The 13,273-nt window shown below is 38.2% G+C and overlaps 2 protein-coding genes across 8 annotated transcripts in view; both read right to left on the bottom strand.

Annotated features, from left to right (window-relative positions):
• Positions 1-484: 484 nt before the first annotated feature.
• On the bottom strand, positions 485-4,771 carry ppifb (peptidylprolyl isomerase Fb). The gene is made up of 6 exons (XM_086139864.1): positions 4,525-4,771; positions 4,320-4,350; positions 3,716-3,804; positions 3,535-3,631; positions 2,308-2,383; positions 485-930 (listed from the first exon to the last, which is right to left on the bottom strand). The coding sequence occupies exons 1-6, from the start codon at positions 4,675-4,677 to the stop codon at positions 795-797; spliced, it is 582 nt and encodes a 193-aa protein (XP_085995990.1). The 5' UTR covers positions 4,678-4,771; the 3' UTR covers positions 485-794.
• A 4,000-nt stretch (positions 4,772-8,771) lies between these two features.
• LOC147215187 (zinc finger MIZ domain-containing protein 1-like) overlaps positions 8,772-13,273 on the bottom strand; it is a 121,282-nt gene continuing 116,780 nt past the window's right edge. For 6 of the 7 annotated variants that reach the window (XM_086139855.1, XM_086139856.1, XM_086139854.1 and 3 more), the window contains 9 exons: positions 12,533-12,743; positions 12,186-12,291; positions 11,942-12,102; positions 11,701-11,768; positions 11,515-11,583; positions 11,174-11,418; positions 10,836-10,999; positions 9,655-9,945; positions 8,772-9,546 (listed from right to left, as the gene is read on the bottom strand). In XM_086139855.1, coding sequence (XP_085995981.1) covers positions 9,439-9,546; positions 9,655-9,945; positions 10,836-10,999; positions 11,174-11,418; positions 11,515-11,583; positions 11,701-11,768; positions 11,942-12,102; positions 12,186-12,291; positions 12,533-12,743 — 1,423 coding nt within the window. In that variant the 3' untranslated portion in view covers positions 8,772-9,438. The remainder of the gene's footprint in view (positions 9,547-9,654; positions 9,946-10,835; positions 11,000-11,173; positions 11,419-11,514; positions 11,584-11,700; positions 11,769-11,941; positions 12,103-12,185; positions 12,292-12,532; positions 12,744-13,273) is intronic. The other variant, XM_086139861.1, reaches the window with a different exon arrangement.

Raw genomic sequence — 13,273 nt, forward strand, 5'->3', positions numbered from 1 at the left:
AACTAATGAAAAACAAAATTATACAAGTCCCTTAAATCTGCTTTTATCTCCATTTATAATGTGGACTCAATCTCAGCAGGATAACTACTTATTGAAAAGATACAAGCAATAATTGAACAAGAAAATAAAACATTTTAAAGGTGTAATAGAATCTTGCATAACCAACGGACATGTTATTCCTCAGACAGATCCTCTGTGGACATGTGATATAAAAATCACTGCAATTTTTACTTTTACACACACACACACACACACACACACACACACACACACACACACACACACACACACACACACACACACACACACACACACACACACACACACACACACACACACACACACACACACACACACACACACACACACACACACACACACACACACACACACACACACTAAGAAGTGGCATTGATGACACACTAGAAACAATGCGGTACACTAACGTCTACATTCAGAGTGAGAAATATCACAAGAAATCCATACATTCAAACGGTTTTTATTAGTCACACATAAATTCACTTTCAATCAAGTTGAAAAGTACCAGGAATCAGTAGTCTTATGTTTCACATGTGGTTTCAAGCTCACGAGTATAAGTATGACATTTAAGTGCATCAGTTGTGACATGAAGAAATACTGCATGATCTGAAGTCCCCACAGTAAAAGGGAGAATTATCTACTGTCTGACAGGTAGAACTGCATACCACGACTTGAGACAGAGCCTCTTTCATACACTCTTAATAAAATTAAAGCAGGAGATGAGACTACGACCATGTCCACTTCTCACATGAGCTCTACTTGAGCTCTCCACAGTCTGTGATAGTGATCCTCTTGGAGGTCCGCCCAGACCTTGAACCAAGAGACTCCACTTTTTTGACCACGTCCATTCCTTCCTTCACGCTGCCAAAGACAACATGTTTGCCATCCAGCCTACATGAAGGAAGAAGTAGTTTATTAAGACAACCCTGGACAGTGAGGCCATCCATGATGTACCCGACAGAGCTGAAGCGCTGCAATACCATTCCTACACTGGTTCTGATTGGTTAGGATATCAGTCAAATCTTCAGTGTTCTTTCAAGCCAAGTCATTACAGGAATTCACTGTTTTCACCAAGAATTTCTTTCCCAGTGGGGTGGAAAAACCTCTGCTACAGCATTTTGACATGAACCGCACAGTACTTAATCTAATATATTAGATATTATTACTGCCAGAAACATTGAATAAATCATGCACCAAAACCTGGTTCCCACAGCAGAGAGGCCCTATTGTGGACAGCTAGTTATTGTGTTGACCTGGCAGAATGACACACAAAGGCCTACACTAATAATAGCCTTTATTTTCAGATTTTTTTAAGACAATGGAAAAAAAAAAAAGGCCTTTACTTTGTCATATTAAGATATACAGACAACACAACTTCAGCAAAATTTGTCTACTGCATTTAACAAATCACAGATGAACCATAAGAAGCAGGAGGCCATTTAACAGCATCCAGGGAGCAGTCAGGGGTTCAGTGTTGCTCAAAAACACTTCGACGGACAAGGAGGAGCTTGGGAATCAAAACAGCAACATTCGGCTCTAAGGTGACCACTATAACACCTGAGCCCTGCTGTCCCTAAACTTCTCTGAACATTGTTCCAAAGTGTTTTAACATAATAAAAACTTTAAAACTAAAAAGCAAGCAAAAAGAAGAACTACTTTTGTCCTTAGTGTCAGAAATAATCACTCGAAAATGGGTCTGAAGTCAGTCAGATGTTGGATCAGTGCTGTGAATGAATTTTTGCACATCTTGTGCAGTTGTTTATGTCTGCAAACTGGCACAACGATAACCTGCAGACTTTACAGGAATATCTGCTAGTCTACCATGTCCAAGTTAAATTCAGGAATGGTCTTTTCCTCTTTCAAATATCCCGAGTCGTGTGTTTTTTTTTGTTTTTTTTCCTTCCTTTTTCGTATAATTGCACAGTAATTTCATGTTTTACAAAGGGGTAGGCAGACGAGCATTAAAAAAAGGCCATTCTATGGATGGTTACACATTCAAATTGTATAGTTTGGAAAGCAACTTCCCTGAAATTTGACCGCAAAAGTTTCATTCGGAGAGATTTTAGATAACTAAAAAAATAACAACACAATTACAGCTCGGTTATGTTAAGTGTCAAAGTTTTCGATAAGGCTTCAATCAGTCTCTAGCTTTCTACACAGACCATTGAACATATTGTTCTTAAACCGCACGCAATAGAACTGATTAAGAACTAGAAAAATAGAACTACATACATCAGCGCTTGTTAAAGTGTGTTTTTCAGCACATACCATTCTGTTTTGGACGTGCAGATGAAGAACTGTGAACCGTTGGTATTGGGTCCAGCATTGGCCATTGACAAGATACCTCAAGAGGGGAAATAAAAAGTTTGTTTTTAACAAATTTGAATTCAAATGATTTCAAACATTTTTGTTCAGAAAATGAATAAAAAGACCGAGGTGTTAGGGGGTTGACAATGACTCTGGAAATGGGTGAAGTACACAACTGGATGCAAACTACATAGACCTATCAGAACTTAACCTGAAACAATTTATGTTCTAGTATGTTGTTTTCAATATCTTTTGATATATATGAAATAGTAAGCCACTTTTAAACTTCTAAAATGTAACTTATTATGTTGGATCAATTATGACAAGTCATAAAAAGCTTTCGCCAACTTTATGACTTCATAGATGATCTTAATTGTTGACCAATGAGCAAGCACTCATATGCATTCATTCCCAGATGTAACAGTATAGTCCAAAATAGCAATTTCTTCTACATTTTATATAAATTGTTGAATATATTAAGAAAATACTGGTTAAATTAATAATATAATAAATAATAATACGGTTGCAAAAACCCTGTGCTGAAGGATCAGTGAGAAGATCTAATTAATAAGATCACACACACAACTTTCCTACAATGAGCGAAACTTGTTGAGGGAGGACAATGAAGGGAATGCTTCAGCTTCACAACAGCTTTTACACTTGCAACATAATCCTGCCACCTGGTGGCAAAAACCATTCAGGTGCACATATTCAATAAAGCATAAGGAGCATGGTTATTCACAGAATCATTATTTATGTATGAACTTTTACTCAGCTTAGAGGGTGAACATCTGCATAAGGTGAACTTATGTTACATGTTATGGGACTTCGCCTTCATTTAGCGAGTCGCACTATACACCTTAAATTAAGAATGTGTAAAAAACATTTGACATTTCTCTTATAAGTTTCTTTCCTCATTTGTTTTTTGACCCGATATGGCACTTCCAGGTGCATCGGGACTTTCGAGGATATATTTTTCCAAAACTGACACAAAAATTAATTTACATGTATGCATTTTCAAATATGAAATGGAAAATGTCCATACATCATGATCATGTGAAACAGGCCTGTGAGTCTAACCTGCAGCTGCATGTATGGCTCAACTTCTTTTATACCCTGAAAGCCATGATTTTAATTGCAGGTAAGACTGGCTGTTCACTACATGTACAGACAGGATGACACTATTACCTGGTCCAGTGTGCTTCAGTTTGAAGTTTTCATCAGGAAACTTCCACCCATAGATAGACTTCCCCCCAGTTCCATTGTGATTGGTGAAATCTCCACCCTGGAAATACAAAACACACAGGTGTGACCATAGCCTGGGTGACAAGAGGAGACAAAGGAGGACATAGTAAATGGTGCGGGTTACCTGGCACATGAACTGAGGGATGACCCGGTGGAAAATCGACCCTTTGTATCCAAAACCATGCTCTCCTGTGCACAGCGCTCTGAAATTTTCTATGACAAAGGCTTGACTTATATACGTTGTGAAGCATCCACGTTTAAGGTGAGGCAAGGGGCTTATAAAATAAATACTGTGCTAAAAGAATTTTAAAAAAAACACAGAATTCAAAACGTATTACATTTTGGTCACATTAGTAGTTACATATTCGACCTTACTGTTTTAGCATTATCGACAAGCAAATTTAACAAGTTACCTGAAGAAAACAATACTAAACTGTCATTGATATTATTATTGCACATTGATAATTTCCTGGGTAATGATCGATTACATGACTGCAACAGTATCAATATAAACCTATGTGGCATTTTAAGGTTTAAGTCACTTTTATTCTCATATTACTACTGGCTCCACTATAGTTCCCTATATTAGAATTATCCCGAGATTTAGTATTTAATGTTGAATGGAGGAAATTATTGTAAGAAAGAGAAACGTTGAGTGTTCTGACGTGCATTTTAGACAGCGTGTTACCTGTAGGTTTAAAATAAAAACCAAGCGGAGGGAAGCTTACCAGCCGTCTTCGGCACCACTTCAGCGTTAAGCTTCAAAAGAGAAAAGAGAATCCTTAAAGGTTAAAAATGTGAACATGACATTCTCAGGATATCTGCTCAGTCAAAACGCCGGAATGAAAAAGGCGAGCGACGGATTCTGAGCATGAAAATGCAACACACTAGTCCACGTGTTGACATTGCGTTTAGAACAACACACAAACTCACCTCAAAGGTTATTCTGCCGAGAGGAGCATTATCTGCTGCAATGTCGAAGTATACTACGGGATTGGCGTTCGCAGCAGCGGGCCCGCTACTGTACAACCGCGCCGCGGTAAACGCGAGGGAGCAAAATTTTATCCGGTTTGACAGCAGCAACATTTTCCCTGACAGGTAAAGTCTAAAAGCACCCTTGAGTTGAGTTACGAGATCAAGCCTCGCTCAAATATGGGAGAAAAGGAAGTCACGTTTTACAACCGGAAGTACAATTTAAATCTCGCGAGAGCGCAACGGGACTGGCAGTTCCTTCTAAATGTTTCACTCTGACAGTTACTTTGTATGCACCACAAGCCAACTGCTGAACTGGATTGATTATATGCATTGCGAAATAGTCAGTAGTTGCAGCATTTTTTCCTTAAAAAAACAGTTGTCATGTTCAAGTCTTAGAATGTCGAACTGTGAACAAAATCCCAAACTGTCTCCTTGATTGTTTGTCACATATTTGATCCATTATGAGTATTTTTTACATTTTTAACTGCCCAATGACACAAATGTTATTCTCTTATGAGAACTTTCCAGGAAGGAGAAGAAAGACCTTTAATTCATCATATTCAGTCAAAAATACAGCAAAAGCGATCAACAGCATTTAACTGAGCGTGGATGAACCATGAACAGCAGGCAGCCACTAAGCAGCACTCAGGGAGCAGTGTCTTGCTCAACACTTCATCAGAGCTCGAATATCAAAATCAGGAATGTTAAGTTCCATCATGCTGCCCTTGGAGGTATTACGCAAAGTCAGTGCTAGTCTAAAGGAGATTGGGGTATTCCTGTTGAAACATACAAAAAATATCCCTCTGGGATGCATCCTCCATTTATGGATACGGATGAGGGAAAAAAAATAAAGTCTGACCTATGCTTATGGGTTAACAACAGACACAAATGATTGAAATATGTATGTGTTGAGAGAATAGATTATGGGTTATTTTACACAGTGTGCCTTGAAAGTTACTGTTATTTTAGTTGGCATTCATAGGTGGCCACACTGACCTGAAACAACAGTGTCTAATAACATAAGTGCTAATGTTTAATACTACCAAATTCATTCAAGTAGAGTTACATTGCATTTGCTTAAAATCAATTCACAAGTTTTCTCATGAAAAGAATGTTAGGCTGAGACCACACTCTCTTAATTATTATCGTAGCAAAAAATACTCCTGCATCACCTTTTTCATTAATGTGTTATTTATAAGTATGACCATCATGTGTAGACGCGAGTTCAATGATGTTTTAGGCCATTTCGAGAAGCATAAAACAGCAGTCAGTTGCAAAAAATGTATTATTTGCTATGCCCATGGGGTAGAAACAGAAAAAGAAGTTCCATGAACTGTTATGACAATTTAAACTCTAGAACAATATATTACATATAATTTTACACTTGGGTTGGCGTTTGGAAGACTTAGTTTTTACACCGTGATACAGGTGCATAAAAGACAAGACATACAGGTTTCATCTGAATACATATTTATTAGATAAATATTAGGATGTCACATCAGCTAACTACATACAGTTCTGCAAGACTAAAAATCACAATTAGTTCCTTTATTTTCTGACCAGTTTTGAATATGAAATGATTGTACATACAATGTACAAACATAGAGACAATGGCCACATTGCATGAATCACCTTAGATTGTATCATTTTTCAACTGTTCATGTTATCAAAAGTTTTTACAAACTATGTATTTGGTTACAATCTACGGACCTGTTCCTCCCATCGTCTTTCTGCCACCCGTCCATGTGATTTTATTTGTAACCGTTTTTTTTTTCTTCCATTTTCTTTTTAGCTTTAGCACCTTGGAGTATGCAGGCGACGGACTAGAACACTTATGCTAAATATTACATGAACTGTCCCGGTTCCCCTAATCAAAGAGGTGAACATATATTACAAAGGGGGGAACAAAATGCTGAGATATACCCACAAACACTAACTAACAAGTTTCATTTTCCATATTCAGCCACTTCCAGTGGAGGGGTTGCAAGCTTTTTATTATTCTGAAGAAACAATGCACATTCCCAGGGAAAATGAATACATTTCTGTTCACATGTCTCTATACTGATTTACATATATACAGAAATCCTTGGGACGTTTAACCTAGCCTTTTCCCAACCTCCAGTCAAGGCTAGAATGATGAACGTGCCCCTTCTTCACTGTATTATTTAATGTGATTTTTTTATTTTATTTTGTTTTCTTCTTTTTATTTATTTTTTAAACAATTCCCCCCCGGAGAAATGGCACGTCACTGTGATTGTGCAACTAGAGATTCAGGGTTCAGCTGAATACACCAAAATGGCATGTTGGTATGTAAGGAGAAACATAAAACGATAGCAACTGATCAAAAATCCAGACTGTAAAAATAAAATATAATGCGGCAGTGTTCTGTTAAAGTGTTGGATTTTACTGGTATAAAATTGATGTTTTGTGACTTAAATATGAAAAATGCTAGTGTGCAGAAATGGAACAATTCATATTTCTTCAACATATCAAATATAATGTTTACATAATACTAGGTTGGGTAAATTAGCATAATGTGACATTTGAAAGAAATTGGATTTCTAGCCTTACAGATTAGTAAGAAAATCGCTACAAAATAATTTACCTAAAACAAAGGGGATGAAATGCATATGGTCTCATGCTTTTAAAAAAAGCCATATTCTATGACAAAAATATAAACAATATCACAAATTTTCTTTAAAATATGGTTGTGATATATCTTTAAAATACCACCGTATTGACAATTAGCAACATTTATGATAATCACATAGCTCACTAATTACACTGAAATCCAGCTGTTACCACAACCTCTTAAAACCATTACTGTTTGATATCACTGATAAAATTGAATGTATTTCATTTTCAATCAAATACAGACAGAGAAAGTCTCACTTCAAACAGAGCTCAACATCTGTAGATGGAAATGATGCTACACAATCACCATGAGCCAAAATAGACAGGGGGACCCCAGAAAAATGGGTCATGTCCCTACAGCTGACAGGTGTGAGACAGAGTACACTGGGAGCAAAGTGAGTGGAAACATGATGACCTGCAGGAATAGCTTATGAGATGTTTGGGCTGGCTTCCCCGGCGACGGGGAGGCGAAACATCTGTCGAATGCTGGTTACAAACAAAGTCAGTGGTCAGATGGGAAATTACGGGTGGATAGGGTTATGGTGGACGACTAACGATCAAGGGACAAACATTGTCAAGATGATACAAAAATATTCACAAAGATATTTACAGTACAATAGCATTTCTTAAAAAATAATACATTTGCATACTGAACAGCACTCTTCTCAAAAAGTGAAATTGAAAACAAATGTGGCATAAGGTCTGTCCAAATACTGCTTTAAAAACCACTTCTTGAACAGTAGTGATGGATAAACTGTCTTCCCCTGTATCTTTGAAATTATTATAACTTCCAGTCACACTGATAGAAACATACGCAGAGTCACATTCACACATTCTTGATACAGGACCAAGTACACGCAAACATTTTCATTCGTATCCCTCTAACTTTGGTGATGTTGAGCAGTTTCCCGAAAGATTTATGGATAGTTTAATTATGCAGCGACATAAAAATAAAGATAAAACATAACACATACAGTATATCCAGCGAATAATCAACAAATGTATTGCTGGTATCAGCATCATCCCTTCAATGTTAGTGTTATATAAAATCATACTACGTCTTACAACTCAAAAACAAACATAGAAACAAAAAAGGCTATGGGAATAGCAACTGATAAAGCCACACTGTCTTTTCTTTTAACTGCTTGGAACATCACGAGGACAAGGGCTTGGCACACATGCACTTTGCAGACTACTTTGACAGCACTTCATTTAACAGGGTGAAAGACGCATCTTTGCAAAAATGCTGACACAAGCGACACCGGACTCATGCACAATAGAGAGCATGGAAGGACTCGTAGCAGGAAGCGATGGATGCAGCAGGATCATCACAGGGACCTAAAACTCTCATCTTCTACCTTTCATTTCCGTTAAAATCACTCCTTCATACAGAAGGATGATAACTGTACAACTCGTACATGGATGCATTAGAAACACACTTTTGTTTCGGTGGGGCCAAAATAATTTCCTTTTGAGCTGTCGGCGCTCAGGGGACCGAAGGAATATCTCTTGACAAAAATATGTATGTATCACAACTGTAGACAAAGTGGAAGCTGATCTTTTCAAAAATGTTTTTTTTGTTTGTTTTTTTTTTTTTTTAATTTTGGCAGAAGGCTGAAAAAAATGGTCTAAAAACATTTTGCAAAGGACAAACATACGCTGCTCAAATGGATATTGATCGTAGAATTTGTGTTTTGTTGTTGTTGTTTTTTTTTTCCTTGTTTCTTTTTTGCATTGCCAGAATCTCTTGTGCTTTTAAATGATGTGTGGTGGACAAAACAGTGTGACCAGTCAGGAATGGAGCTGTGACGCCAGGACACTGTGGCCTCCCAGATTGTAATAACAATATGGATATAAACACACACTGGCCAGTTAGCGCAAGGTTTTTCAGGTATTTTTCTGGTTTATACAGTGAACTCCTGGAAAACGAAACAGTAATAAAAATGCTACATGTTCCTAATGTGCACACATATGAGTGTGTGGTGTAAAAAATTAACTGAATATAGCTGCACAGTTCAAAGGTATAGCCACAGGTGCGAAAGGGTGGGGTGACCCCCTGCATCCCGACATGTCTTTGAATTTTAACTTCTTTCAGTCAATCTGCGCTGGCGAATGAAAACTGTACAAGAGGAAGAGGAGAAAGGGAGTGCATCTTTGTGTTTATCAAGTACTGAGTGACCGTCATGGGTTCTCAGGGACACTGCAGGCAGTCAGAAAAGTTCACGTGTCTGAATTGCCTCAGTTGTTTTCGAAGAGTGATAAAAGGTCGTCATTGCTATTGCTGGGAAGGTCCGGCGGATCCAGGTATGACAAAAGCTCATCTGGGTTAGCAAGCTCTGGAAGAAGCTGTAGGAGAGAGGGAATGGAAAAAAAAAATCCCGGTCAGGTGAAATCTGACTTTCTGTGATGGATTCCTACTACTCGGTCAAGAGGATTCATTTGGTCGGAACTTACATCTAAAGATGGCTCGGGCATATCAGACCCCGCTTGGCTGTCCAAACTACTGGAGGTGTTAAAGGCAAGATCACCATGGGGATGGCTGTTGGGGCCAGGCTGCTGTTGTTGTTGCTGCTGCTGCTGCTGTTGTTGCTGCTGTTGCTGCTGAGGAGGTGGAGCTTGCCGTGAAGGTGGAGGGGGGCCACTGTGGTGTAGCTGCTGCCCTGTTTGGCTCCCAGGGTGCGGAGACGCATGTAAGCTCTGCTGCAATGGGCCATGGTTCTGGTCATTGCCGGCCGAGTGAGGTAACTACGGGTCAAGAGAGGCGATCTTAGTGTCGATAACGTAATGATTACAACAACGGAGTTTAGAGTCAAACTAGAAAAATGTTAGTTAGAAAAACTTTGTTGCATTACAGATTACAATGTCTTATTTTACAGGACTGTCTCAGAAAATTAGAATATTGTGATGAAGTTCTTTATCATCTGAAATGCGATTACAAAAAGAAAAATGACATTTTCATGATATTCTATTTGAGATAGTATTTTAGAGTTTTCGTAAGATGTAAGCCATAATCAGCAATGTTAAAAGTAATAAAAGGCTTGCAATATTTCAGTTGATTTGTAATGAATCCAGAATGTATGACATTTTTGTTTTTGTAATTGCATTACAGAACATAAAGAACTTTATCACATTATTCTAATTTTCTGAGACAATCCTGTATACCTAGCGGAGCCTAAAAGGCAACATCAAATGAAAATACAAGGGGTGTATTTTCGTGGGGATTTGTGACAGTCATTCATCTGACATGATTTGGGTGGTTCATGTTCTACTATATTCCTAAAGAAAAATAAAATTAAATCAAAATGATAAAATAAATAAATAAATAAATAAATCAAATCTAATAATTGTCACATACATATAATATATTTCAAGAACATCAGTGTGGTAATCTGCCATATTCCTCAACCCAACACCACTCCATAAAAAAAAACAAAAAAATATGAAACATTATTCTTTTCCCCAACAGTAAGTAACAGTCTTTTTTTTTTTTTAGTCATGCTGAACATGAACAGTATATGAACACAATTATTCGGCAAATAAACAAATATACAAAGAGGAAGAACAATTTAACTGGCAGCAGTTATGTTACAAAAATAAAAAAAAAAGTGAACATATAACGGAAGGAGTAAACTCACTGAATCAGGCATGTTGTGTGAGAGTGGCTTGTCTTGTGCCATCAGGCTGTTGGGCATGTCAGGTGGGTGAGACAACTGGGGGCCGTGCATGAAGTCGTTCATAGATGTACCACCGGGAGCGCCATGAGGGAAATCAAAGTTGCTGTGCCCCTGGTAATTGTTACCTGCAGTTGGAAAAAAGAGGAAACGGCGATTAATTCTAAAATACAGTAATATTTCTTACAGGTGTTTTTGAGCTTGTATCTGTAAACAGTGTGGTGTTTATCATCTGGCTTGGAGTGAGATATGATTTAAAGCGTTAAATCTAGCAACAGATTTTTTTGAACAGGACAAGTTACCTTGACTACCGTATTCATTGTTGTTGCCCCCCTGTTGTGAAGGTAGTGACGGATATGGAGATGGTCCGGGACCAAGTTGAGCAATCATCTCCATCACATTGGGCATGATCATCTGACTGGGACTCATTGTCTTAAACCTCTTGGCCAGTGGCCCATCTGGATCTTCTTTGATATGGAGGTCTGATTTGATCGCCACTGGCCGCCAGCTACATGTGGGATCAATTGTTACTTCCTCAAACTCAGAGCTGATGGAAAACACAAAGAAGAATGATTAACTTGAAAGCTGAAAAAGAAAAACAGTAATCCATGACAATTTTTGATGGTAACATGTTTTCACTTACTTTTGGATGGCGTTCAAAATTCCCCACATATACTGGTCAACCTCGAGTCCTTCTAATAATGCGGTTTTACTGGGGAGAGAGTTAAAAGAGGATTTAAATGCTGAGAGAGAAAACAGAAAACCACTACTTGTAATAAAAGCAAAAAAAAAGTCAAACACTCTTGAATGTTTAACTGGTGAAACTTACTTGCATACAGGGCATCGCCATGTCCCCCTTTCACAGTTCAGTTGGAGGTATGATTCCAAATCAAAACACTGCAGGAAAATAAAAATATTTTTATTTCTCTCTATTATTTAATTTAAAATTTTGCAGATGTTCACAGGAATGCATTGTCTAGGACACAGACATGTAAACAACCAGCAGGTCTGGAATAAAAAGCACAGCATCTTATTTGAAAGGGGGATTAGTTCATCCATCTCATGGTTACCTGAACATGCTTGCAGTCGTGGCCTCTTGCTGGAAGCTGTATTCGTCGGAAGGTAATGGGACATTTGAGGGAGACCTTGATAGCTGTTTGTTCCACACCATCCTCTCCATTGAGTGTGGCATTACCCGATGACGCTGCCACGCTGCTGAAGTTCCTCTTAACTTTGAGGAGGAAGAAACATCGTGTAAAGTCGAGAATTCCGGGTGCCAGTGTGCGTGACGACGATATGTCCTTATGTAAATACCTTTGGTGATGCAGTGCTCTGCAGGCAGAAGCCTCTTCTTCAGTAATCCTTGAAGGACAGAGCGAACCGAGGGCCTGTGCACCAGCTGCAGCACAAACAAGTGCGACTGCAGGAGGAAAAAAAATATATTATTGTTTAAAAAAAAATACTCTGGGATTGTTTACAACTGATTTGTTTCTCTATGATTTTGAGATGAAATAAACAAGTCGGAAAGCCTTCGAATCAATTGTTCATTTTTTTTCCTGGTTCAAGAATAATACATATGCACGCATATTTAGAGTTTCTGTTGTACTTGTCAGGGCACTCACATATTGCGGGATTTTAATTCTGGAGATTTGAGTACTCACACAGCAACAGGCAGTGACAGTGATCTGGATGGTGTTCCTTCCTGGTTGACATACATGTTTCAAGTGCAGGGGTTTGTGAGATGTCTTATTGTCACCCCGCTCGATTGTGAGCGGTGTAGCATTGACACTGACTTGGACAGATGCTGGCCAGTTGGTGTTCATTTGACGGTCTTCATGGTGGTAGCACTTGAACTGCAGCTCTAGGTCCGATCTAAATGCATGAAAAAAAAAATGTATATAACTTATCGTTCCCTAAAATTGGGAGTAAGCCTCCACTGGAAAGTGTCAAGAGTTGTGAACATAATAACAATAATGCCATATAAGCCGTGATGCAAATCCAGACATTAGCAATATTACTCATATTGCAAATCATGTAACGACACTGGTGTAAGAATGACAGTCCCTTCAAAATAGAAGAATTTTCAGCACTTGTAGGGAGAATCCAAGAGGATTTTGAACGATACTACTTTGATTTAGGCAATTCAATATTTAACCATCAAACGATGAACAGGTTGATGTGATTTAAGAACACGTTTGAAAAGTTTCTTTCATTAATCTCTTGCCCAGATTGCACTTGCTTGGAGTTGAAGGTAGATTATACGAATTTCTGAGTTTGAAAGCCAACAATATGACTCAAGTTGGATTCAAGAGAAACAAAAAATAGTCCTGCTTAACGTTCTTCAAGTGCAATGGTTTCTGTACGTAACCCTGAATACCAGGACAAATTCATCATACCTCGCT

This window comes from Fistularia commersonii, chromosome 32 (assembly GCF_037954325.1).
Source record: "Fistularia commersonii isolate RoL2024-O1a breed Wild chromosome 32, RoL_Fcom_v1.0, whole genome shotgun sequence".
Taxonomy (NCBI): domain Eukaryota; kingdom Metazoa; phylum Chordata; class Actinopteri; order Syngnathiformes; family Fistulariidae; genus Fistularia; species Fistularia commersonii.